Source organism: Trichechus manatus, unplaced genomic scaffold (genome assembly GCF_000243295.1).
Source record: "Trichechus manatus latirostris isolate Lorelei unplaced genomic scaffold, TriManLat1.0 scaffold00055, whole genome shotgun sequence".
Lineage (NCBI taxonomy): Eukaryota > Metazoa > Chordata > Mammalia > Sirenia > Trichechidae > Trichechus > Trichechus manatus.
Genome location: NW_004443991.1, coordinates 12730990 through 12758670, shown reverse-complemented (window position 1 = coordinate 12758670; position 27681 = coordinate 12730990). Strand labels below are relative to the sequence as shown.

At 39.1% G+C, this 27681-nt stretch overlaps 1 protein-coding gene across 1 annotated transcript in view; it reads left to right on the top strand.

Annotated features, from left to right (window-relative positions):
• The window catches only part of MORC1 (MORC family CW-type zinc finger 1), a 246592-nt gene that overhangs the window by 26678 nt on the left and 192233 nt on the right, over positions 1–27681 (top strand). The window contains exon 8 of the mRNA XM_004378174.1: positions 10816–10941. Within this exon, the coding sequence (XP_004378231.1) occupies positions 10816–10941 (126 nt within the window). The remainder of the gene's footprint in view (positions 1–10815; positions 10942–27681) is intronic.

Here is a 27681-nt window from a genome sequence, read left to right as displayed (position 1 = left end):
AGGGTGAAATGCAGAAAGTGGGTTGTGTTAGGGGAAAAATAGTGTTAAATTAACTGTCATATTAAACGTAGATCCAGTTCCATGAAAGAGAAGAGAAAGGCATGAGAAATCTTTTAAAAAACAAACACAAGTTGTTGGGAAAAGTGCTGTGACTGCTGACTACTGAAGAATATGACAGTGACCTAATGGCAGAACATAAGATGTTTCTTTAGGGCTGGACATAGATATATATGTTTATTAATTTATGTTATAGCAGTTTTTGGAACTTTGGGAAAAGTCCCACATTGCAAACTTCGTAGACTTTTCCCCACCACATTGTATGCTTTTTTCCTTTGAAGTAGCCTGTGCAAAACAAAATCTTCGGTTAATTCTTTCTTTCCTTTTTACTAGTAGCTATTAGTAACTTTCAATCACGACAACACAGATGATTAATATTTAGAGGCATTTTAAAAGGCCCTGTATTGATTGAGTGCAGTAGCTCTGAGCAAATGGAAGATGCCAGGCTGGTGGAGGGTTTCAGAACCAGCCAGTGAGCATCATTGCCTCAGGTATGGTTCCTGTGAACCGCCACCTGCAGAAGCTACCGGGTCGTGATTCTGCTTTGGCGTTCTTTACACAGCACTTGGGAAGATATGAGGTGTGAGATTAACGTTCTGTCATTCAGATGGGTTTCATTCATGTGACATAGAATTCTTTATGTGGATGCCCGTATGGAATTATAGTTTCATCATTTATATTTTGAAATTTCAGGTAAGGTATACCACTGAGTCATAGACCCAAGCACTGGTTTTCTTTACTCCCTCCTATACCTCTCTCCCCTTTGTTACCTGGTGGTCCAGCTCCTCCTTTACAGGGGGCATTAATCTCTCGGGGGGAATAGTGGAAAGGGGTGATTAATTAGTGTATTTAATTTAATATTTAATTACTGGAAAATATTCAGTCATATATAAATATATACAAAGCTTAAAAAAGAGGTTTCCTCATTTTATATCTCTGCTCCCTCAATCCCTCTTCTCCTACTGTAAGAATTATTCTGCAACTTGAGATTTTAAATATATCCTGTAGATTTTTCATTGTCCATCAGTTTATGTTAGATTTAACTTATCCTGTTTTTTCCCATAACTTCTTATTTTAAAATAATTTTAGACTTTTGGAAGATTTGCAAAGATGATACAAAAAAAAAAATTCCATGTGTCTCTCACTCCCCAAATATTGCTGTTTTGACAATCGTTCTGTCATTCATCCTCTTCCTCTCCTTCTACCTCTTCTTGTGTATGGTAGGGACTCAGATTCTTCTTTTATTCTAAGAGTTTTAATCCCTTGCTTTTCATATTAATTTTGTGGCTAAAGTTGCCCCGGATTTTGCTAATGGGGGCCTGTTCAAGCTGGCTCTTGTGTTCTTTTGACATGTCACTGTTATTTTTGGAGCAATTGTTATATTTTTTGGCACCACAGGATGTTCTAGGCTCATCTTGTACTCCCCTGCTTTAACCTGGCAGTCAGCCATTTCTCCAAGAAGCCTGCTTCCTTTTATTGGGTAATGCTGTGCTGTGTTCTTTTAACTGGCTCTGTTTTAAATGGTATACTTCATTCTTTTAAGTGATTGCAGAATAATCACTATACATTGATTTTATAATAATCTAATATTGTATAATAATAATACACACCAATATACCCCTATTGATAAACATTTATGTTGACTTCACTTTTTCTCTATTTCAAACAATACACATTTTTATACTTGTATTTTTGGGCACATGCACAAGTATTTCTTTGATATAGATTATCAGAAATGGTAGTGCTGGGTTAATTGGTAGTTATTTTAAATTTAAATAGTTATAAATTCCTGCCCCAAAAGCTTTACTCTGCTTTCTTATTTCATGCTTTATATTTACCTTGTTTCTCTGATTATTTGTTTGTGCTTGTATATTTTATTTGTTTTAATTTGTTCTGCTTTATTTTTCAACTCTTCCGCTTTGTGAAACTGATTGAGTTGTGATTTCCTCTGCTCCCCCAAAGGGGGATTCATTTGTTTCATTCCATGGGATAAATTAACTCATTTTACTTTTTCAGTTAATTACCTTTAAATTATTAATAAAAATACTCACACTTACAGTTTTCTTATTCAAGTATAGGGTTTCTTGGTATCTATATCCTCTCACCAGTAGGACAGGATCTTAGCATCCTAATGGATTAACTGGATGGCTGGGGGATGTTGGCAGCCCAATGTCATGTAGTTTATTCTGTGTGTAGTCAGGTACGTACACAATTAGAAAATGTGGGAATCAGATTATTAAATCCAGTTCTGTGGGAGCAGGTTGGAGAGATGTGAACCTCAGGCATACACGCAGGTAGTCTTTGTGGAAGGTGGGGTTGCCTGAGCCCATCAGTTACTCTCACCAATCTAAGTTACATTGCAGCACTATGCTTCAAACCAGTCATCCTGAAAGCAGTGTGGTGTATCATAAAAAGCATGGACTTTGCAGTGGATTAGGACTGGTCTCAAATTCTGGTTCTTCTATGTAATAGCTGTCTGAGTGTAGATAGGTATATTTTACACTCAGTAATTCAGTACATATTTATTGAGTGTCAGGCCTTGTTTTAGGAGCTGGGAATATATCAGGGAACTAAATACACAAGCTGAAGAAAATTAGAACAAGTCCATGAGAGCCAAAGTACAACCTTGAGTATATCCCACCTGAATTTAGAGACCATCTAAGAACAGATTTGACACACTGAACACTAATGACCAAAGACCAGACAAGTTGTGGAATGACATCAAGAACATCATACATGAAGAAAGCAAGAGGTCATTAAAAAGACAGGAAAGAAAGAAAAGACCAAAATGGATGTCAGAAGAGACTTTGAAACTTGCTCTTAAACATCGAGTAGCTAAAGCAAATGAAGGAAATGATGAAGTAAGAGAGTTGAACAGAAGATTTCAAAGGGTGGCTCCAGAAGACAAAGTAAAGTATTAAAATGACATGTGCAAAGACCTGGAGATAGAAAACCAAAAGGGAAGAACATGCTTGGCATTTCTCAAGCTGAAAGAACTGAAGAAAAAAATTCAAGTCTTGAGTTGCAATATTGAAGGATTCTATGGGCAAGATACCAAATGATGCAGGAAGCATCAAAAGAAGATGGAAGGAATACACAGAGTCACTGTACAAAAACGAATTGGTCTCTGTTCAACCATTTCGGATGGTAGCATATGATCAGATACTGATGATACTAAAGGAAGAGGTCCAAGCTGCACTGAAGGCACTGGTGAAAAGCAAGGCTTCAGGAATTGATGGAATACCAATTGAGATGTTTCAACAAACAGATACAGCGCTGGAAGTGCACACTCGTCTATGCCACGAAATTTGGAAGACAGCTACCTGGCCAACCAACTGAATGAGATCTATATTTATGCCTATTCTAAAGAAGAGTGATCTAACTGAATGCAGAAATTATTGAACAGTATCATTAATATCACATGCAAGTAAAATTTTGTTGAAGATCATTCAAAAGCGGTTGCAGCAGTACAGCAACAGGGAACTGCCAGAAATTCAGGCCAGATTCAGAAGATGACATGGAACAAGGGATATCATTGATGATATCAGATGGATCCTGTCTGAAAGCAGAGAATACCAGAAAGATGTTTACCTGTGTTTTATTGACTATGCAAAGACATTCGACTGTGTGGATCATAACAGATTATGAATAACATTGGGAAGAACAGGAATTCTAGAACACTTAACGGTGCTCATAAGGAACCTGTACGTAGACCAAGAGGTAGTTGTTTGAACAGAATGGGGATACAGTGTGGTTTAAAGTCAGGAAAGGTATGTGTCAGGGTTGTGTCATGGATTGAATTGTGTCCCCCCAAAATATGTGTCAACTTGGTTAGGCCATGATTCTGAGTATTGTGTGGTTGTCCTCAATTTAATGATTGTAACTTTCCTATGTGTTGTGAACGCTAATCTCTGCCTGTGGTTAATGAGGCAAGATTAGATTATGTTAAAGAGGTTTAGGGTGGGATGTAACACCCTTACCCAGGTCACATCCCTGATCCAATGTAAAGGAAGTTTCCCTGGTGTGTGACCTGCACCACCTTTATCTCTCAAGAGATAAAAGGAAAGGGAAGTGAGCAAAGAGTTGAGGACCTCATACCACCAAGAAAGAAGCACTGGGAGCATAGTGTCTTTTGGACCCGCCATCCCTGCGCTGAGAAGCTCCTCAACCAGGGGAAAATTGATGACAACAACCTTCTTCCAGAGCTGACAGAGAAAGCCTTCCCCTGGAGCGGACGCCCTGAATTTGGACTTCTAGCCTGTAAGAGAATAAACTTCTCTTTGTTAAAGCCATCCACCTGTGGTATTTCTGTTATAGCAGCATAGATGGCTAAGACAGGTTTTATCCTTTCACTGTACTAATTCAGTCTGTATACTGAGCAAATAATCTGAGAAGCTGGACTATATGAAGAAGAATGCTGCATCAGGATTGAAGGAAGACTCATTAACAACCTGCGTTATGCAGATAATACAACCTTGCTTGCTGAAAGTGAAGAGGACTTGAAGCACTTACTGATTAAGATCAAAGACTACAGTCTTCGGTATGGATTATACCTCAACATAAAACAAAAGTCCTTACAACTGGACCAATAAGCAACATCACGATAAAAGGAGAAAATATTGAAGTTATCAAGGATTTCATTTTACTTGGATCCACAATCAACACCCATGAAAGCAGCAGTCAAGAAATCAAACAATGCCCTGCATTAGGCAAATCTGCTTCAAAAGACCTCTTTAAAATGTTAAAAAGCAAAGATGTCACCTTGAGGACTAAGGTGGGCCAGACCCATGCATGGTGTTTTTAGGCGCTTCATATGCATGCAAAAACTGGATGATGAATAAGGAAAACTGAAGAATAATTGATGCCTTTGAATTATGGTGTTGGAGAAGAATATTGAATATACCATGGACTGCCAAAAGAACAAACAAATCTATTTTGGGGGAAGTACAACCAGAATGCTCCTTAGAAGCAAGGGTAGTGAGACTATGTCTCACATACTTTGTACATGTTATCAGGAGGGATCAGTACCTGGAGGATATCATGCTTGGTAAAGTAGAGGGTCAGCAAAAAAGAGGAAGACTCCTCAACGAGATGAATAGACACAGTGGCTGCAACAGTGGGCCCAAGCATAACAACAACTGTGAGAATGGTACAGGACTGGGCAGTGTTTCATCCTGTTGTACCTAGAGTCACTTGAGTCCGAACCAACTTGACGGCACCTAACAACAACAAATAGACAAATACCTCTGCCCTGAAGAGAAATGAATTCTGCTGGAAGAGCCTTCATTCTAGTGAAAAATTACCTACATCTCTGAACTTCACTGTACTTGTTTATAAAATGAGGCTGTAACATCATCCGTTTCGTATGGATCCTATACAGATAGAATAAGCCCAGTTCCTGACACGTGGACATTCTCAGTGCACCCCACCCCCAGGCAGTAGCTTTCAAAACTCAGAGTTCCAAAAGCTTATTTTGATTAATTTCTGATTTATTTGGATTTCTCTGTTTTAATTGTTGTAAAAATATAAAGAATACAACATATGCCAATGTAACATTTTTACATGTATAATTCAGTAGAACTAGTGACATCAGTTATGTTGTGCAGTCATCATCAATTCCCTTTGCCACTTTTTCCATCCTCATAAACAAAAACGCAATGCTACCTAAACAGTGATCCCTCTTACCCTGTCCCTTCTGTCCTTGGTCCCTGTAACACTTCTGCCTAGCACTAACTGTAATGCCCTGGGAACTCACTCAGTGCCTGGTATGTAGAAAGCAACAAATAAAATTCTGATAAACTGAATTGAATGCCAGTGTCTTGGTAATTTTCTAAGGATATGGCAAAAACTTTCATTGTAAGTGACTGGGACTCTCAGTGGTGGATTCCACTGTCCTCCATCCCTGAAGATCATTGTTGTTGTTGTTGTTAGGTGCTGTCAGGTCAGTTCCAACTCAGCGACCCTATGTACTATAGAACAAAACACTGCTCGGTCCTGCACCATCCTCATAATTGTTGTTATGATCGAACTCATTGTTGCAGCCACTGTGTCAACGCATCTCATTGAGGATCTTCTTTTCCACTGACCCTCTACTTTACGAAGCATGATGTCCTTCTCCAGAGACTGATCCCTCCTGATAACATGTCCAAAGTATGTGAGATGTAGTCTCACCACCCTTGCTTCTAAGGAGCATTCTGGATGTACTTCTTCCAAGACAGATTTGTTCACTCTTCTGCCAGTCCGTGGTATATTCAATATTCTTCTCCAACACCATAGTTCAAAGGCATCAATTATTCTTCGGTCTTCCTTATTCATCGTTCAGTTTTCACATGCGTGAGGCGATTGAAAACACCATGGCTTGGGTCAGGCCCACCTTAGTCTTCAAGGTGACATCTTTGCTTTTTAACACTTTAAAGAGGTCTTTTGCAGCAGATTTGCCCAATGCAGTGTGTCTCTTGATTTCTTGACTGCTGCTTCCGTGGATCCAAGTAAAATGAAATCCTTGACAACTTTAATCTTTTCTCTGTTTATCATGATGTTGGATCATTGGGGATCCATATGAAGGTGACAGAAGGAATTTTGGAAAATACTGTAAAGTACTTCTGTTACCTTTGAAATATTTTTTGAGTTCCAAACTGTGAAGGCTTGATTCCCCTACAACATTTTTCCTGATTCCCTTTTTGGGGTTCAGGACCATATGTCTATTTCACCTGGTCAATTATTTGTGTCATTTCCTGGTTCCTGAGTTCCTTTCAGTTCCTTCAGTGGCTTACTGTCTTGTTAACATTATAAATGCCATACATACACAACTTTGTAAGAAACTGGAAGAAGACATCAAACCAAAAAAAAAAAAAAAGGTGCCATCAGTTGATTCCAACTTATGGTGACCTTATGTGAATCATAGTACAGCTGTGCTCCATAGGGTTTTCGGAAGTAGATCACCAGGCCTTTCTTCTAAGGGTGGACTCAAACTGCCAGCCTTTTGGTTAGCAGCTGAGTGCTAAACTGTTTTTGCCACCCAGGCACTGAAGAAGTCACCTCCAAAAAAGAAAACCAAACCCATTGCCATCGAGTCGATTCCAGCTCATAGCAACCCTATAGGACAGAATAGAACCACCCTGAAGGGTTTCCAAGGCTGTAATCTTTTTTTTTTTTTTTAATTGTACTTTAGATGAAGGTTTACAGAACAAATAGTTTCTCATTAAACAGTTAGTACACATATTGCCCTATGATGGTGGTTAACAGCCCCACGATATGTTAACTCTGTCTCTTCTCAACCTTGGGTTCCTATTTCCAACTTTCCTGTCCCCTCTTGCCTTCTAGCCTTGTCCCTGGACTGTTGTGCCCCATTAGTCTCGTTTTGTTTTATGGGGCTGTCTGATCTTTGACTGAATGGGGAACCTCATGAGTGACTTCATTACTGAGCTAAAAGGGTGTCCGGGGGTCATACTCTTGGAGTTTCTCCAGTCTGTCAGGCTGGAGTCTGGTCTTTTTTTGTGAGTTAGAATTTTGTTCTACATTTTTCTCCAGCTCTGTCCGGGACCCTCTGTTGTGACCCTGGTCAGAACAGTAGTGGTGGTAGCTGGGCACTGTCTAGTTGTACTGGACTCAGTCTGGTGGAGGCTGTGGTAGTTGTGGTCCGTTAGTCCTTTGGACTAATCTTTTCCTTGTATCTTGTTTTCTTCATTCTCCCTTACTACCAAAGGGGTGAGACCACTGGAGTGTCTTAGATGGCTCCAAGGCTGTAATCTTTATGGAAGCAGCCTTCCACATCTTTCTCCTACGGAACAGTTAGTGGGTTCCAACCACTGACCTTTTGGTTAGCAGCCAGGCCCTTAACCACTGCACCACCAGAGCTCCTGAAGAAGGTACAGATTCTCGGAAAAAAAGACATGTCCAGAAATTGGCTCTCATATATAAAAGGGGCTTGCTGTGTCCCTGGAATCCACCATGGCGCAGGCTCTCATGCAACTGGAGAAATCCACGCAAAAACCAGCTCTGCATGGGATGATGTAACACAGAGTAATGGAGTTGAAATTTTGTGCTAAGTAATGTTTTGAAATTAGGTGCCATGTTGCCAGTGTGTTTCTAAATTGACTTCGCTGGTAGCATTCCATAATGTTTCTGGTTTATGTCTTAACTGAGCTGGCTGGGAACACATTAAAGGTTACAGCTTCAAATTGTTATAATTTGCTGCTTCGTTCTGAAGTACTTTCATTACTATGCGGATTGTAACTTTTCTTTTAAATTACCTTTCTGAGTTGTCATTTCTCATAGATATAATATAGCCTAAGATCAAATTTGGTAAGCCCCTTTGAAGTTCAGGATTTAAACTAGTTAAAAATCTCTATGCCCTTCTTTTATATTCAAGATAATAAAGACCTTATTAATTTCAACTTCAAGAGGTCTTCAGAGATTTTAAGGGACTTTAGCAATAAATTTAGAAAACTATTTTTGTTAAAATATATAGTATTTTCATGAATAAAAACATGACACTTCTGAGATATTCCATAAGGGACCTAGTTTAGTCTAGTGCATGGCGTTTAGAGTCGTTTTCTCAACTACAGCCCTTACAAGAGTAGCTCATGTTTCGGCCTGCAGGGAAATCTGCTGCCTGTGTGCCCAGGGTGTATATACGCAGGGGTGCATTCCTTGGCTGGTGTCCAAGGCCCACACATCTGTGAGAGGATGTTCTGCTCCTTCTTTCAGGCAACCTGCCTTAGACACGCCTGGCGACTAGGTCTGTTAGGCAGTGGTTTCCAAACCTGTCAGAGCTAAACGAATCACCTTAGTAGCTTAAAGAAAACTCATATTAAAAGACTCTACCCATAGAGATGCTGGGAGCCCTGCTGGCACAGTGGTTAAGAGCTCGGCTGCTAACCAAAAGGTTGGCAGTTGGAATCCACCAGCTGCTCCTTGGAAACCCTATGGTGCAGTTCTATTCTATCCTATAGGATCGCTATGGATCAGAATTGACTCAACAGCAACAGGTTTTTTGGTTTTATAGAGAAGTTGAACCAGTAGATGAAGTGGATGTGACTTTGGGACACCTCTTTCTGGCCCCTTTCCTGCCCTTCCTACAATTTGGTGACCACAACACACTAGTCCACACATGATGCACAGCACAAGGAGCAACACAACAGCATCAGAACAACTAGACAGACTGAGAGAAGAAAGAGGTCACTCAGAAACCACAGCCACAGCTGGAGGCTGAATTAGACTTTTAAGAATACCTTCTTCTCCTGTTATGTTACACAGACTACAAAGCCAGTGTCTGCCCTAAAATATTCTCCTTTTCCCCCTCATCTGTCACGTGACCCTGTATGTGTCCGTTGTGTGTGTATTTTGGGAGGATTTGCAATCTCTTTTTTCAGTTCCTTATCCTAGCCAGTTAAATAGTAAATGAGAGAGAGAAGTATAGACAAAGACAGAGATATGGACACTTCTGGAAAAGTGTAAGGGGATGGAAAAGTAGACATTTAGGAGGAAGCAAGAGAAGAAAAACCCTTGAAGAGTATATGTGAAGCAATTCCTGGTGAATGGAAAGTCTTAGGATTTTTTTTTCTTAGATTTTCTGAAGATTCCCTAACTACACTAGCACATTTGTATCTCAGTTTCACGAAGTGAATGGCTTTATTTATAAAGACTGATAGCATCATTAAAAAGTCCGTAGCATTATAGGGAATCTATGTTGTTCATCATAAAGTAAGTCAAAGAAGGCATGAAAAATTGAGTACATTCATTCAACAAATATTTAGGATGCTACCTTCATTGAGTTAACAGCCTGATGGGGATACAGATAAATAATCAGGCAGTGACAGCGCTGAGTACCAGGTGCTTGATAGGGGAGGAACAGAAGAAGGGGAGGAGAGAGAAGAGTGCTTCACATGGGCTTACTGCTCCCTGCTCTCACCACTTGGGAGTCTCTTCTGAGACCCAGTAGATAAAGAAGACCACTTCTTCAGCATGGCTGACCTTATTTTTGATCTTTATATCTTGTCTAATTGGAGAGAATTTTCAGTTCCTAAGTGGACTTTAATAGAGAATGTCCCCAGAGTTGTCAGTGTACAGCACTATAGAGATTTCCCAATAACATGCAGTTGTAAAATGGTAGTTTTCTTCACAGTCTATTTACATTGTTTCTGTGTTCCCAGTTTACTGTCTTCCCATCCTTTATTTTTCTCTCTTCTCTCTTTCACTTATCACCAGTCATCAGGATTCTCCCTTTAGCTGGCCATAAATACTTATTTTAATACTTATTGCACTTATGAAATAAAGTTTTATATTTCTTGTTTATAATTTTAAAAGTAAATGAAACATTTAAATTATCTTTTTCTATTGAAAAAAACTTACTGGAAATGCTTTTTATTCATGTGAGCCTAAATTCCTTTTGTTATGTTTCGAGTAGGGGGATTGGTGTGTTTATTTGATTTGATTTTGTCCTGTTTGGTCAACAACTTTAATGGAAAGTATGCTTTCTGTTGCTAAGGTAAGTCTACTTAGAATGGTTGGTTACCAACAAAAGTTCAGTCCTAATCAAAATATAAGTTTCTTGTGTAGCTCTACCTAATGAGGTATGTGAATGTTACATAATTTGCTGGTGTTTGTACTATCATTAGCCAAATGTTAATTTTAGAAGAAAAGTTTCTGAAGCTTTTAGTGGTAACCTTCATAACCTGACAGTCTGATTTTTTTCCTTTCGAAGAGATGTTCTTGTTCCTTCCTTTACATCATGGCCTTTGATATTTTCTATTCCAGTTTTCCAGAGAGATGGTCATTCAGAGCCTATGCGTCTGTTCTGTACTTTGACCCTCGGATGAGAATATTCATTCAGGCCAAAAGAGTTAAAACAAAACACCTATGTCATTGCCTCTACAGACCCAGGTAACTCGCCTTCTATCCAGGGGTAGGTTAACTAGTAATCAAGGTATGCATGGGCAGCAAGGTGTGCACAGGCTTACTTGTGTTTGCTTTGATGTTGTGAAATTGTGCGCTACAGATTAGAAAGTAAGCAGAAGTAAGCCCATGTGTACCTTGCTTATTGGATAATCTGTTCCTGCTTTTGTCAATTATCTTCATAGAGTTTTTTATATATAAAACTGATATGACCCCTAAAATTGTCAAGGTGAGTGAGGACATTGACTTTGATAGTAAGATTTTTATGTTGTAAACAAAATTCAAACTGCATTCAGGAAGGTTTTCTAAAGAGGAATCATGTGTGACAAATATTTGGTAGAAATAGCAGCACACTGCAGTGAATACACTAAGTTAGATAATCATCCAAAGTAGAAATTTGTTTTCTACTTGAGTGACTTTCAGGTGCTTTGATGGTGATAGGTTCTATTAAAAGGTCAGAGTTCACATTCATCTTCTGTTTTCGTAATATATTTGAACTGTTAAACCATATACCTATATGTGCATGGCCATTGTATGCATAGAGTGAATGTATTTATAAATACACATATAGTTCATTTCTGTTTTATTTTATATTACGGCATAAACTTTTTTAAGTTTGCATTTGCTTATTATAAAACCTGTCTTGCTCAACTATGCCTGCAGTCAGAACAGTCATTCATGTTATGGTTTCTAGGTGATCATTCATTCATCAAACATTTGTCAAAATCTTCTGTGAGTCTGAGATTGTGCTAGGTACACAGCATAAAAAAATAAGATTAGTTCCAGTTTTGAGTAACTTAATATCTACTGAGAAAAACTTTTAATGTCTTACAATGTCTGTAAATGTGTATTTTCACACATTATTTCATTTAATTTTTGCAGTGACCCTGTGGTTAGGTTTTATTATCACCATGTAAATATAAGTGAATGTCAAAACTGGATAAGAACTTAAATCTTCTGGTTTTAAATTCTTTACCACTCCACATTCCATGCCCTATCTCCTGTACCACCAACTCTTGATAATAGGCCCTCATTTGTCACATTTTCTTATTTTCATGAAAAAGTGGTTGCTGTCCTGCAGCTTTGTAATCAATCCCTCCTATAGAAATTAATATTAAAAATTATAGATATCTGTATCTTACACCCTGACTGTACACCAATGAATTGCTCAAAAGTTTATTTTTGATTTCTTATGCTAGAGATCATTTGTTGAAAATAAATTATACCAAGTCTAAGACTTTCTCTACAAATCTGTGTATTCATTCCCTAATGAATATCAAAGTGATGTTTTCTTTTCATCAGTCTTATTCTTCTTGGAAGTGCCAAGAGTCTCCTGGATCAATCAATAAAGCTGATCTTTGTGAATTAAATTATTCTTTCCTTAGTGAGTTTGAGTAAAAAGTGGTTTAAACCAATAGAAAATGTGGATTTGTCTCTGTTTTCTGAGAGGAATTAATAGTAAATTGAATTCCATCCATGTAAATCACTTACATCAAATGATAGCTGTTGCCTACTCTACTATATTTTTTATTCACTTGCCAAAGTAATATAATGTACGTATATGTTTTGTTCCCAGAAAAAAATTGAAGAAGGCTTGAATCTTGTCAAGTTTCACCTGGGACTCTGATAAGCTCTCTTAAATCTGCTATTTGGTATTTACATATGGACAGATTTATTCTGTGGCAGTATAGCTTAGGGCTTGTCTCGCTCTCCATTTGCCATATTTACTTGCATTTAATTTCCCTAATGTGTTTTATGGTGGCCAAAATTTTCTATAAGATATATGTGGAGTTTCTGTGTTATCCCACTTCTAGTAGACTACTTTTTTCTTTTTTTCTTACCAAAAGGTGCTATAGTCTATTGGCTGCATCAGAACAGAATAAGAGTTGGGAATGACCCCATCTGGTCAGAGTAGAGATGTTTAAACGATATTTAAAAAGTGATTAAATACTCTTGGCCACCAGACTGCAGTAAACTTTTAGAAGTGATATGTGAAACTAAGGTACCATAACAGGACTCTGTAACTCTGAAGTTTTATTTATAGAAATGTGTGAGTATAGTTCCTCATCAGTTATTTTTCTGTACTTTTGTAGCAGACAAAAAAATGAAGACTGGATTTTCATCCATGTGAGTGGATTTATAATTGCTTTAGCAACTTGACACAAATGTCTCTAACATATTCAGAGAAGGGCTAGAGAGAAATTTTTGGTGATATGTCATTGATTTTCTTCCTTGATCATGTTCTGTTCAGTATTTTTATCAGTAACTTGGATGAAAACAACAACAAACAGATATGTATGCTTACTGAATTCTTTGTTGACCCTGAGCTAAGAGAAATATTTCATACCTGGCATTATAGAAACAAGATGTGAAAAAGTTGAAGTCCAAAAGATAAATGTAATATAGATAAGCTATAGACCTGCATTTAGATTACAAAATCTGTTGTGTAAGTATAGACTTGACAGTGATTTACATGAAAAAAATGCATAGATGTTTTAATTGACCAGAAGCTTAGTATAAGGTGATAGTGTGAGAGGATTGCTAAAAACTTTTTTGGAACGTAGTGAGCAAAACGAGATGATGGTAGTACCAGTAAACGTTACCTTGCTGCACCATGTCTGGAGGGAGATGCCCAAATACGGATGCTTTAGGAGGGACGTGAACTTACTAGAAAGTGTCTCGCTTCCAGGACAGTAACTATTCTAGCAAGGAGTCATTCTGTGGAGGCGAAAAAACCTAGGAGCTGAGTGAAGGCGTTAAAAGCTGTTGTGTGAAAATTGGAATTCCAAAAGGCAGAACTTGGATGGCTGGGTAGAAGAAGAAGATAGAGCTTGCTCAGATGAGAGTATTGGGCTGTTTTTGCCAGGGAGAGACCCACAGATGAACTTTGTTGATTGGAGTTTAGTGTAACAATATTCAGAAAGTGTACATAGCAGGAAGCCATCCCAGCAGCCTAACCATCACCTTTGACTCCATGTGTTTCTGTGGACTGGGATGTTCTGGAACTGAAGCAGCTTAGTGTTGCTTAAGATATTGCTCTGCTGAGTGATCTTTGCTAGGTGTACCTAGCATTTGCTCACCTAAGACTAGCTTTTGTCAAGCATGAAGCTTCCCTATTGGGCAGAATTCAGGGACAAGCCACTTCAGAGGGGTTTGGTCATCTACATAGCATCCTTTGTTTGGACACCAGTCACTGGTCCAGTTATCAGATACTAAATCCAGGTGTCCAGAATAGAAGATTTAGTTTCTCCAGATACACATGGCATAGGATATAGCAGCTCAGAGAAGCCTGTGCATGTGGCAGGGGATTAATGAAGTGTCCACAGTTACTCATGCTCTCTTGCAGTGGAAAAGACTCCCACCTAAGATGAGGACAAATCTGTCTCTGGAAGATTCTGGATTGTAGAAGGCATTATTACTTTGGGAAGAATTTCAAAGATTTAAAGATCTCTTGGAGTCTTAAGTATTATTTATATAACACAGACAAGTTGTGTATGGCTATATTATTTGATCTTAGGAAACAAACTACTTACTTTCTTTGACTTTGATTTCTTTAGCTATAGTATAAAACTAACTCTCAGATTATACAGGCTTTAAATATCTGCATATTAGGACTAAAGAAGAGAGTAAAATGGTCATTTATGAAGGCTCTCTAAGGGTGATGGAGCAAAAGTGCCATTTTAATAAACTCCATTCTTCATTAGCACTGCTTTTCTGCAGACCCATACCATTGAAAAGAGCACAAATGAGGTGGAATTGGAGTCACCCTGCTTTCATAGGAACATCTGCTCCTTTTTCAGTTATTCAGAGACACTAGCTTTAAGGTCTACTGTTGAGTACACTGCAGCACTATGCTTCTGGGACAGTCTTCTCATTTATTAGGGCTGCTCCCACCCTCTTGTTCCCCATCCACCTAGATAGATTAACAATTTCTGAAAAGTGTCTCTTTTGTAAACTCTACAAATTATTTATACATTCATGAATTTTCATAATTTTAAATTATTTAATCTTTCAATATAGGATAATGGTTGAGAGCAAAATTTGGATCAGCGGAACCTGGATTCGAGTTTGAGTTTGTCATTTGCTGGTTGTGGACCTTTGGCCTTTACTTAAGCCTTCCTCTTCTCCCTGTGACTTGGGAATCGCCCTGCCCCTTAGGCTGCTTGTGAGGATTAAATAAACAGAACACTGCTCAGAACAGTTCCTGACATGTCTGTAAACAAACAGTAATCGCTATTATACAAATGAATAATACCTGGATAGAATGACCACTATGCGTGAGACAGGATTCTAAGCTTTAGGGAGTCAGCACAGGCAACAACAACAAAAAAAATTCCTGCCCTCATGGAGCTTACATTCCAGTGGCGGGAAGGACAATAAGTAACTAAAAATAGTACAATAGCAGGTAATTCTAAGTGCTCTGAAAAAATAGGTAGGGCAGGGAATAGAGAGTTATGAGGGTTGGGTGGCTATTTTAGATAGGAAATCAAGGAAGGCCTTTCTAAGCAAGCAACTTTTGAGCAGGGAACTGAATAAACTGAGGGACTGAATGTATTAGTTAGCTGTTGCTATATAACAAATCACCCCAAAATGTAGTGGCTTAATGTAATAGTAGCCATTTACTGTCTCTCATAGTTTCTGTGGGTCAGTAGTTTGAGAGCGGCTCTGTTGTGTGGTTTTGGGTTGGGATCTCTCCTGAATTGCTGAGATGTTGGCTGGGGCTGCTGCAGCTTTGATTGGAGCTGGAGGATCCACTTTCAGGGTGACTGTTCACATGGCTGGCAAGTTAGCTCCTTTTCACCATAGCCACTGCACAGGGCTGCCTGAGTATTTCCGTTGTGTAGAAGCTGACTTCTGCTAGTAGAAACTGCCGTCTTTTAGGACACAGGTGACAACCATCATTTCTGCTATATTCTCAAGTTCACATAAGCTAACCTGGATTCAGAGTAGAAGGGCATTACAAAAAGGCATGAAAGCCAGGAGTTCAGAATCATCAGGGGGCATCTTGGAGGCTGGGTAACACAGTGAGTCATGCAAAAATGAGTCAGCAAGAATATTTGGGAAGGTGGTCCCAGGAGGAGAGGACAGTGAGTGCAAGGGCAGGAGCCATGGCTGGCAGTATAGCTAGAGCACAGCGATGGATGGGAGGAGACGAGGAAGAGGGGCAGGTCATACAAGGCCTTGAGCAGCATAGTTAGAAGAGGTGATTGCTTGTGAGCAGAGGAGTGGCATTACTTTATAGTTTTACAAACATCATTATGGCTGCTGAGTGGGCAGCTGATTTTATGGGGCAAGAGGGGAGGAAGGGAGACTAGGTAGGATACATTACTGTATTCCAGGTGACCTAGGATGGTAGTGGCAGAAGTGCAGAGATATGTTGTGATGACAGGCATGTTGTGAAGATAGGACTTGCTGATGGAATGAGTGTGGGGTAGTGAGAAAATGAGGACTCATGAATGCTTCCTAAGTTTTTTTGTTTGTTTATATTTCTATTTTTTAATAATTTTATTTTTTATTGTAAAAGTGTAGGTAACACATTTGCCAATTCAACATTTTTCACATCTACAATTCAGTGAAATCAATTACATGAATCATGTTGTGCCACCATCACCAATATCCTTTGCCAAACCTCCTGAGTTTTCTCCTTGAGCAAAAATGTGGGAGCCGCAGAGAGGCAGAGGTGTGGAGGTGAGGAGCACTGGTGAATGGAGAACTCCACCTCATTGTGGACACACTGTTGGAGAGGCCTGTTTGACATCCAGATCTAGCTATCAACGTTCATACGAGAAAGAAAATTCCTGATTCTGCTCTTACATATGAGTAATAATTAATAATTTTAACTATTTTGTTGTTGTTATGTACTGTCAAGTCAATTCTGACTCATAGTGATCCTATAGGACAGTAGAACTGCCCCATAGGATTTCCAAGGCTATAATATTTACAGGAACAGATTACCACATCTTTCTTCTGCAGAACAGTTGGGGGGTTTGAACCACAGACCTTTCACCTAGCATCTGAGTGCTTAACCACTGTGCCACCAGGGCTCATTAGAACTACTTTATGGTATAACAATACTAGGTAACCTCATAGTTTAAAAATAATGTAATTATGATTGTGAATACTACAGTGTAGTTAAGATTCATAACCCTGGCTATGTTTTCCAGCATTAAAAAAATTTCAAAGCCGTAGTTTTCTTGTATTCTGTTTTTTTTAACATAAAATTTTTTAAATATTGTATTTGATCTTCGCCAAAAGGTTTTAGATAAATTTTATAAGTGTGAAAATTAAATGCCAAATGTAAGTTTAAATTTCTGCAGGTTATTCTGATCAAAGCAGTGATAAAAAATGGTTATATCATGCTCTACTCCATGGCTCTGAGCATAAAACCTTAAAAAGTACTCAGTTTCTTTATATTATTATTTCTCTTGAGGGGGGAGTTCTATTTTGCTCTTAAATAGTAACAATTAATAAAATTTTAAACAACACGGACTTAACCTGGGGAAAAAAAATCAGGTAACTTAGAACTTCCTTTGTTGTTATTGATATTGTTAGGTGTCGTTGAGTTGGTTCTGACTCATAGCAACGCTGTATACTGTAGAACGAAACACTGTCCAACCTTGCACCATGCTTGCAATTGTTATATTTGAGCCCATTGTTGAAGTCACTATGTCAATCCATCTCATTGAGAGTCTTCCTCTTTTTCATTGACCCTGTACTCTACCAAGCATGATGTCCTTCTCCAGGAACTGATCCTTCCTGACAACATGAACAAAATATGTGAGACATAGTCTCGCCATCCTTGCTTCTAAGGAGCATTCTGGTTGTACTTCTTCCAAGACAGATTTGTTTGTTCTTTTGGTAGTCCACGGTATATTCAGTATTCTTCGCCAACACCACAGTTCAAAGGCTTCAATTCTTTGGTCTTCCTTATTATTTGTCCAGCTTTTGCATGCATATGATGTGAGTGAAAATACCATGACTTGGATCATGCACACCTTAGAGTTCAAGGGGACATCTTTGCTTTTCAACACTTTAAACAGGTCTTTTGCAGCAGATTTGCCCAATGCAATGTGTCTTTTGGTTTCTTGACTGCTGCTTCCATCGGTGTTGATTGTGGATCCAAGTAAAATGAAATCCTTGACAACTTCAATCTTTTCTCAGTTTATCATTTATGTTGCTTATTGGTCCAGTGGTGAGGATTTTTGTTTTCTTTATGTTGAAGTGTAATCCATACTGAAGGCTGTGGTCTTTGATCTTTATCAGTGTTTCCTGTTTCCATTCGTCCAGTTTTCCTGTCCCTTCTTGCTTTCTCATCTTTGCTTTTGGGCTGCTATGTCCATTAATCTCATATACATGTTTAAGCTATGAAGCACATCCCTCTCGTGTGCACTGTTGGCCATATAGACCTGTCTAAGCTTTAGCTGAAGGATGAACCTCAGGAGTTACTGCAGTACTGAGTTAGAAAAGTGTGTGGGGCCATACTCTCAGGGTTTCTTCAGTCTCTGTCAGACCCGCAAGCCTGGTCATTTTTGTTTGTTTGTTTTGTTTTACATTTTATTCATTTATTTTTGTTCTACATTAAATATTGTTCTACATTTTTCTCCCGGTCTGTCTGGGACCGTCTATTGTGATCCCTGCCAGAGCAGTCAGTAGTGGTGGTAACCACGCACCATCTAGTTATTCTGGGCTCAGTCTTGTGGAGATTGTGGTCCATTAGTCTTTTGAACTAATCTTTCCCTAGTTTCTTTGGTTTTCTTCATTCTCCTTTGCTCCAGCTGGCATAGGACCCGTAGATGTATCTTAGATGTCCACTCGCAGGACTTTAAGACCCAGTTGCTACTTACCACAGTCAGATGTAGAACATTTTCTTTATAGACTCTGTTAAGTCAGTTGAGCTAGATGTCCCCTGAGACCATGGTCCCCAGCCCTCAACCCAGTAGCTCGGTCTCTCAGGGCATTTGGATGTGTCTATGAAGTTTCTGTGACTTTGCCTTGGTCAAGTAGTGCTGACTTCTGCAGTATTGTGTACTGTCTTACCCTTCAGTGAAGTTGCCACTTATCTACTGTCTCAGTCATCTAGTGCTGCTCTAACAGAATTACCACAAGTGGATGGTTTCAACAAAGAGAAATTTATTCTCTCAAAGTCCAGTAGGCTACAAGTCCAAATTCAGGGCATCAGCTCCAGGAGAATGCTTTCTCTCTCTTTCAGCTCTGGAGAAAGGTGCTTGTGATGCATCAGTCTTTCCTTGGGCTGGGAGCTTCTCTGCACGGGAACCTCAGGTCCAAAGGACGCACTCTGCTCCTGGCACTGCTTTCTTGGTGGTATGAGGTTCCTGTGTGTCTCTGCTTTCTCTCTTTTATATCTCAAAAGAGACTGCATTAAGACACTAATTTTGTCAACCTCATCAGTATAACCTCATCACAGTGATAGAATTTACAACACATAAGGAGATCACATATAATCTCATCTTAGTATAGAGTTTACAACACATAAGGAAATCACATCAGATAACACAATCATACCATACTGGGAATCATGACCCAGCCAAGCTGACAGATATTTTTGGGGGACACAACTCAATCCATGACATCTACTATCTAGTTAGTGTTTGTCCTTCCCTACACCTCCTCTCCCTCATAACCATCAAACGTTTCTTTCTGTGTGGAAATGTTTCCATGAGTTTTTATAATAGTGATCTCATAAGTATTTGTACTTTTGTGATTGACTTATTTCACTCAGCAGAATGCCCTCCAGATCATCCATGTTATGAGGTGTTTCGTAGATTCATCATTGTTCTTTATGATTACGTAGTATTGCATTGTGTGTCCATTCATCTGTTGATGGGCGCTTAGGTTTTTTCGGTCTTGTTGCTGTTGTGAATGATGCTGCAATGAACATGGGTGTGCATAAGTCTATTTGTGTGACAACTCTTATTTATCTAGGATATATTCCTAGGAGTAGTATTGCTGGATTGTATGGTATTTTTATTTCTAACTTTTTAAGGAAGCGCCATATTGTTTTCCAAAATGATTGTACCATTTTGCATTCCCACCAGCAGTGCATGAGAGTTCCAATCTCCCTGCAACCTCTCCAGCATTTGTTATTTTCTATTTTTTTGATTTGTGCCAGTAATGACGGGGTGAGATGGTATCTCATTGTAGTTTTGATTTGCATTTCCGTAATGATTAGTGATTGCGAGCGTTTCCTAGTATGTGTTAGCCGCCTGAAAGTCTTTTTTGGTAAAGTGTCTCTTCATACCCTTTCCCCATTTTTTTAATTGGATTATTTGTCTTTTTATTGTAGAGTTGTGGTATTTTCTTATAAATTTTAGAGAATAGACCTTTGTTATATATTGTTTGTGATGGTTAAGATTGTGTGTCAACTTGGCTGGGCCATGATTCTCAGTGTTTTAATGTAATCACTCCCAAGATTGAATATACTGTGAGTAGCCAATCAGATGAAAGGGAGTCTTCTTGGGGGTGTGGTCCACATCTGTATATAAGCAGATGTTCTGGCTTTTTGCTCTCTCTGGATCCTGCGGCTGCTTCCTGTTGTCTCATCTCCCGTTCTTGGGACTTGAGCTGTCAGCTTATCTGCCGAACCTGGGATTCGTCGATCTGCACAGCCTGTGAGCAGGAGCCCTGCTCTCCGACCTGCCGATCTTGGGCTTGCCAGCTTCTGCAGCTGTGTGACTTGGGAGAGGCCTCTACCCTGATCCACGGACTTGGGATGTTCTAGCCTCTACAATCACGTGAGCTGTTTCTTTGATATAATCTCTCTCTATATATATATTTATACATCTTACTGCTTTTGCTTCTCTAGAGAACCCAGCCTAAGACAATGTTATAGGCAAAAAATTTTCCCCAGCCTGTGGATTCTCTTTTACTCTTGGTGAAATCTTTTGATGAGCATAAGTGTTTAATTTTTAGCTTATCTTCTGGTGTTTGTGTATTGTTAGTTATGGTTTGTATCCTGTTCATGCCATGTATTTGGGCCCCTATTATTGACCCTATTTTTTCTTCAATGATCTTGATAGTTTTTGGTTTTATATTTATGTCTCTGATGTATTTTGAATTAGTTTTTGTGTATGGTGTGACGTATGGATCCTGTTACATTTTTTCACAGATAGTCATCCAGTTTTGCCACCACCGTTTGTTAAAAAGACTATCTTTTCTTCATTTAATGGACTTTGGGCCTTTGTCAAAAATTAGGTGGTGGTAGGTAAATGGGATTTACATTTGGGTTCTTGATTCTGTTCCATTGGTCAATGTGTCTGTCATTGTACCATTACCAGGCTGTTTTGACTACTATAGCTTTATAGTAGGTTCTGAGGTCAGGTAGTGTGAGACCTCCTACTTTGTTCTTCTTCTTCAGTAATGCTTTACTATCTGGGGCCTTGTCCCTTTCCATATAAAGTTAATCATTAGTTTTTCCATCTTGTTAAAGAATGTTGTTGGTATTTGGATTGGGATTGTACTGTATTTGTTGATTGCTTTGGGTAGAAGTGTCATTTTCACTGTGTTGGGTCTACTTATGCATAAGCATCATATGTTTTTCCATTTGTATAGGTCTCTTGGTTTCTTGCAGTAGTGTTCTGTAGTTTTCTTTGTATAGGTCTTTTACGTCCCTGGTTATATTTATTCCTAAGTATTTTATTATTTTTAGGGGCTGTTGTAAATGGTATTACTTTCCTGATTTCCTTTTCATAGTTCTCTTTTTTGGTGTATAGGAATCCAACTGATTTTTGTATATTATCTTGTATCCTGCTACTCTGCTGAATCTTCCTATTAGTTCCAGTAGTTTTCTTGTGGAGTCTTCAGGGTTCTCTATGTATGGTGTTATATCTTCCACTAATAGGGATAGTTTTATTTCTTCCTTACCAATTTGGATGCCTTCTCCCCTTTTTTTCTTTCCTATTGCTCTAGCTAGGATTTCCAGCACAGTTTTAAATAGGAGTGGTGATAACAGCCATCCTTGTCTTGTTCTTGTTCTCAGGGGGAATGTTTTCAGCCTCTCTCCCTTGAGAATGATGTTGGTTGTTGCTTTTGTATAAAACCCAACCAAACCCATTGCCGTTGAGTCAATTCCAATTCATAGCAATCCTTTAGGACAGAGTAGAACCGTCCCATAAGGTTTTCAAGGAGCAGTTGGTGGATTCAAACTGCTGACCTTTTAGTTAGCAGCCAAGCAATTAACCATTGGGCCACCAGAGCTCCAGGTTTTGTATAGATGCCCTTTATTATGTTGAGGAATATCTATTCTATTCCTACTGTATTGAGAGTTTTTATCAGGAACGGGTGTTGGACTTTATCGAATGCTGTTTTTGCACTGATTGAAATGATCATGTGATTCTTTTGTTTTATTTATGTGGTGGATTGTGTTGACAGATTTTCTAATATTGAACCATCCTTGCATACCTAGTATGAATCCCACTAGGTTGTGGTGTGTTATTTTTCTTTTAAATGCTGCTGAATTCCATTGGCTAGAATTTTGTTGAGAATTTCTGTATCTATATTCATAAGAGATATTGATCTGTAATTTTTTTTTTTGTGGTGTCTTTGCCTTTGATATCAGGGTTATGCTGACTTCATAGAGTGAATTCAGAAGTATCCCTTCCTTTTCTATGTTCTGAAATAGTTTGAATAGTACTGGTGTAAGCTCTTCTCTGAATGTTTGGTAGAATTATCCAGTGAAGCCATCTGGACCAGGACTTTTTTGTTGTTGGGAGTTTTTTTAATTACCTTTTCGATCTCATATCCTGTTATGGGTTAGTTCAGATTTTCTGCCTCAGTTTGTAGTAGTTTAGGTAGGTAGTATGTTTCTAGAAATTTGCCCATTTCCTCTAGGTTTTCAAATTTGTTGCATTACAGTTTTTCATATTTCAGTTGGGTCTGTTGTAATGGCCCCCATTTCATTTCTCACTTGGGCTATTCCTGTGCTGTCTTTCTTTTGTCAATTTGGCCAGTGGTTTGTCAATGTTGTTAATCCTTGCAAAGAACCAACTTTTTGTTTTGTTGATTACTTCTGTTCTTCTGTTCTTTATTTCTACTCTGATCTTCATTATTTCTTTGCTTTCTGGTGGCTGTAGGCTTCTTTTGCTGTTCTTTCTATTTATTCGAGTGTAGGGCTAATGTTTTGATTTTATCCCTTTCCTCTTTTTTGATGTGTGCACCTCTGACTTCTGAGCACTGCCTTTACTGTGTCCCAAAAGTTTTAGTATGATGTGTTTTCATTCTTACTTGATTCTAGAGATTTTTTTTATTCCATTTGATTTCTTCTATTAGCCAGTGGTTTTTAAGTAAGGTGCTATTCAGTTTCCATGTATTTGATTTTTTTTCCTTGCTCTTCCTGTTATTAATTTCTACTTTTATGATGTTCTGATCAGAGACGATACTTTGTATTATCTCAGTGTTTTGGATTTTTTTGAAGGTTTACTTTGTGACCTAAGATGTGGTCTATTCTGGAGAATGTTCCATATGCATTCGAAAAGAATGTATACTTTGCTGTTGTTGGGTAGAGTGTTCTATATATGTCTATGAAGGCAAGCATATCGATGGATCATGTTTTCTTTTGTAATCCATTCTGTCACTGTTTGTCTCTTTATGGGTGCATTTAATCCGTTTACATTCAGTGTGGTTACTGATAAGTGCAAGTTTATTGCTATCATTTATAGTGCCTTTTTTCTGGTGCTGATGTTTTCTTGGTTCCTCTTACTCTCCTATGCTGAGTTCCTTTTGTTTGTGAAATTTCTTTTCATTTCTTTCATTATTGTAGATTTTGTGTTTACTGAGCCTTTACGTTTTTCTTCATTTTGATAAGTAGGTTTCTTAACTTTCTTTGTGGTTACTGTCTTGGTTATCTAGTGCTGCTATAACAGATATACCACAGTGGATGGCTTTAACAAAGAGAAATTTATTCTCTTGCAGTCTAGGAGGCTAGAAGCCCAAATTCATGATGCCAGCTCCAGGAGAATGCTTTCTCTGTCCGTTGGTTCTGGGGAAAGGTCCCTGCCATCAATCTTCCTCACTTGAGGAGCTTATCAGTGCAGGGACTCCAGGTCCAAAGGATGTGCTATTCTCCTGGCTCTTTTTCTTGGTGGTATGAGGTCCCCATGTCTCTCTGCTCATTTCTGTCTTTTATATCTCAAAACAGATTGGGGGAGGGGGCCAAGATGGTGGAGTAGTCTGATACTTTCGGTGGTCCCTCTTACAACAAAGATCCAAAAACACAACTGAATCGATTATATATGACAGTCTAGGAGCCCTGAACATCAAAGGCAAAGTTGAGGAATCCGACTGAGTGGCAGGGGGAGGAAGAGATGGTTCAGAAGCAGCAAGGAGTTGCCAGACCCGACCCGGAGGGAGCCAGAGCCCTTCAGCCTGGATCACCTCGGGGGTGAGCAATGAGGCAGGCAAGCAGCAGCACTCCGGAGGCATTTTCCACACCAAGAGAGACTGAGTGCCACAGAGTCTACATGGCCACCCAGAACCAGTGAGAAGCAGCCCTTGAGAGGCGAAAGATAAGTATTTGCATCTGGCCTTCCGTGTGGATCAAAAACACCCTCCTTAGGGAAAAACCTCTTTGCCATTTACCTCCCTGTTTCCTGCTCTGCACTGGGTCTGGGTCCAGCTTCAGCGATTGCCGAGTCCCCTGGGCCAGAAGTAGGACCCATCATGTGCTCTGAGCCATTCTCCTGACCTTGGAGAGGGAACAAATTAACAAATGGGGGAAAGGTAATCTGCCAGCTCCCCTAAGCCAGGAACTCAGGGTAGGCACAGCTCCTTTGCCTAGGCATAGGCATAAGGGATCCATGGACTTGGAGTGCCTTTCCCGCTACACAGACTTGTGTGGGCCCATTTCAACAGCATAGGCCCTTATTACCTCGGTACAACAGGGTATATACCTGAAGTCTAACTTCAGCTGTTTCAACTGTGAACTGGAAGGCTCGTGACATTTGACACTGCTCTGCCCATTAAGCAGGGTCCTTACCTACCCACATCAGGGGCCTGAGGGCTGGTGGCTCCACCCACACCACCTAGCCACCTGCAATAGAGGTCCAAGAATAAGGGGTGCATCCCAGTCCTTACAGCCAGCAGCACTGGGTGCTCATAGTCTGGCTGCAACACCCACACACCTACGCATTCTAGGAAACAGGGACACACTTACCTCCTGGACACTAAAGGGTGGCCGTCAGCCCCCTGCCTTGTTCAGCATGTGTCCCCCTGCTGCAGCCAGCCATATGTCTGTGCCTACACCAATCACCCATACCTGGCTAGAACTGTAGGTGAGAGCCTGCACCACACACTTGGTGGCTGACTACATGGACACGTGAGCTGAATCCATGCAGGAGGAGTGGGAAGACTCCTGGACTCACATACTTAATGGTAGGTCTGGCCACCTGGTGACAGGATATTGGAGCTTCAGGGGCACCGGTGAGTGGGCTAGATCACATGAGCAGCCTATTTGGGCATATCAAAACAAAACAAGAAGCTGGGGCACAGTATGCAAACATAAAATAAATAAATATAATAACTTATTGATGGCTTAGAGACAACAGTCAATATCAAATCACATAAAGAGGCAGACCACGATGGCTTTGGCAAGCTCCCAAAATAATCTAGAAATTTTCTGGAGGAAGATTATTTCTTGGAATTACCGGAGACAGAATACAAAAGATTAATATACAGAACTGTTGAAGACATTGGGAAGGAAATTAGGTAAAATGCAGAACATGCAATAGAGGAACTTAAAAAGATTAGAGAAGAGCATAATGACAAATTTAGCAGGCTACAAGAATCCATAGAGATACAGCAATCAGAAGTCCAGAAGACTAACAATAAAATTTCAGAATTAGACAACTCAATAGAAAGTCATAGGAGCAGAATTGAGGCAATGGAAGTCAAAATTAGTGAGACTGAAGATAAAGCACTTGACACCAACTTATTTGAGGAAAAATCATATAAAAGGATTTAAAAAAATGAAGAAACTCTAAGATTAATATGGGATTCTATCAAGAGGAATAACCTCAGAGTGATTGGAGTACCAGAACAGGGAGGATAACAGAAAATACGGAGAGAATTGTTGAAGATTTGTTGACAGAAAACTTCCCTGATGACATGAAAGATGAGAAGATACCTATCCAAGATGCTCATCGAACACCACATAAGGTAGACCCCAAAAGAAAGTCAGCAAGACATAATCAAACCTCCCAAAACCAAAGATAAAGAGAGAATTTTAAGAGTTGCTAGGATAAACAAAAAGTCATCTACAAAGGAGAGTCAATAAGAATAAGCTCTGACTACTCAGTAGAAGCCATGCAGACAAGAAGGCAATGGCATGACATATATAAAGCCTTGAAGGAAAAAAAATTGCCAGCCAAGAATTATATATCCAGCAAAACTGTCTCTCAAATATGATGGCAAAATAAGGGCATTTCCAGACAAACAGAAATTTAGGGAATTTGGAAAAACCAAACCAAAATTACAAGAAATACTAAAGGAGTTGTCTGTTTAGGAAATCAGTAACATCAGATAACAACTCAAGACTAGAACACAGGACAAAGTAACCAGATATCAACCCAGATAGAGAAGTCAAAAAAATAAAGCTAAAACATTGAAAATAGGGAAACAGAGATGTCAATATGTAAAAGATGACAACATTAAAACAAAATAGAGGGACTAAAAAATGTGGACATAGACTTTTCATATGGAGAGGAAGTCAAGGCGATATAAAGAAATAGAAGACTGGTATCAACTTAGAAAAATAGGGGTAAATATTAAGGTCACCACAAAGGAAACTAACAGTCCTACACGTCAAAATAAAAAAACAAGAAAATATAAAGACTCAGAAAATACAAAATTAACAACAAAGAAAAAAATGAAAAGAAAATACATAAAGGAAAATGACTCAGCACAGAAAATTAAGTAGAACTAAGAAACTGCCAACAACAGACAAAAAAAGACATCAAAATGACAGCACTAAACACATACCTATCAATAATTACACTGAGTGTAAGTGGACTAAATGCACCAATAAAGAGACAGAGAGTGGCAGATTGGATAAAGAAACACGATCCGTCTATATGCTGCCTACAAGAGACACACCTTAGACTTGAAGACACAAACTAAAACTCAAAGGATGGAAAGAAATATATCAAGCAAACAACACTCAAGAGCAGGAGTGGCAATGTTAATCTCTGACAAAATAGACTTTAAAATCCACCACAAAGGATAAGGAAGGACACTATATAATGATTAAAGGGTCAATACGCTAGGAGGACATAACTATAATAAATATTTACGCACCCAATGACAGGCCTCCAAACTACGTAAAACTAACAGCATTGAAAAGAGAGATAGCTCCACAGTGGTAGTAGGAGACTTCAACACAACACTTTCGGTGAAGGACAGAACATCCAGAAAGAGGCTCAACAAAGACAACGAAGATCTAAATACACTCAACCAACTTGATCTCATAGACGTATACTGAACACTCCACCCAACAGCAGCCAAGTATACTTTCTTTTCCAACGCACATGGAATATTCCCTGGAATAGACCACATATTAGGCCATAAAGCAAGGCTGAACAAAATCCAAAGCATCAAAATATTACAAGACATCTTTTCTGACCATAAAGCCGTAAAAGTAGAAATCAACAACAGAAAAAGCAAGGAAAAAAAATCAAACACATGGAAACTGAACAACACCTTGCTCAAAAACTACTGGGT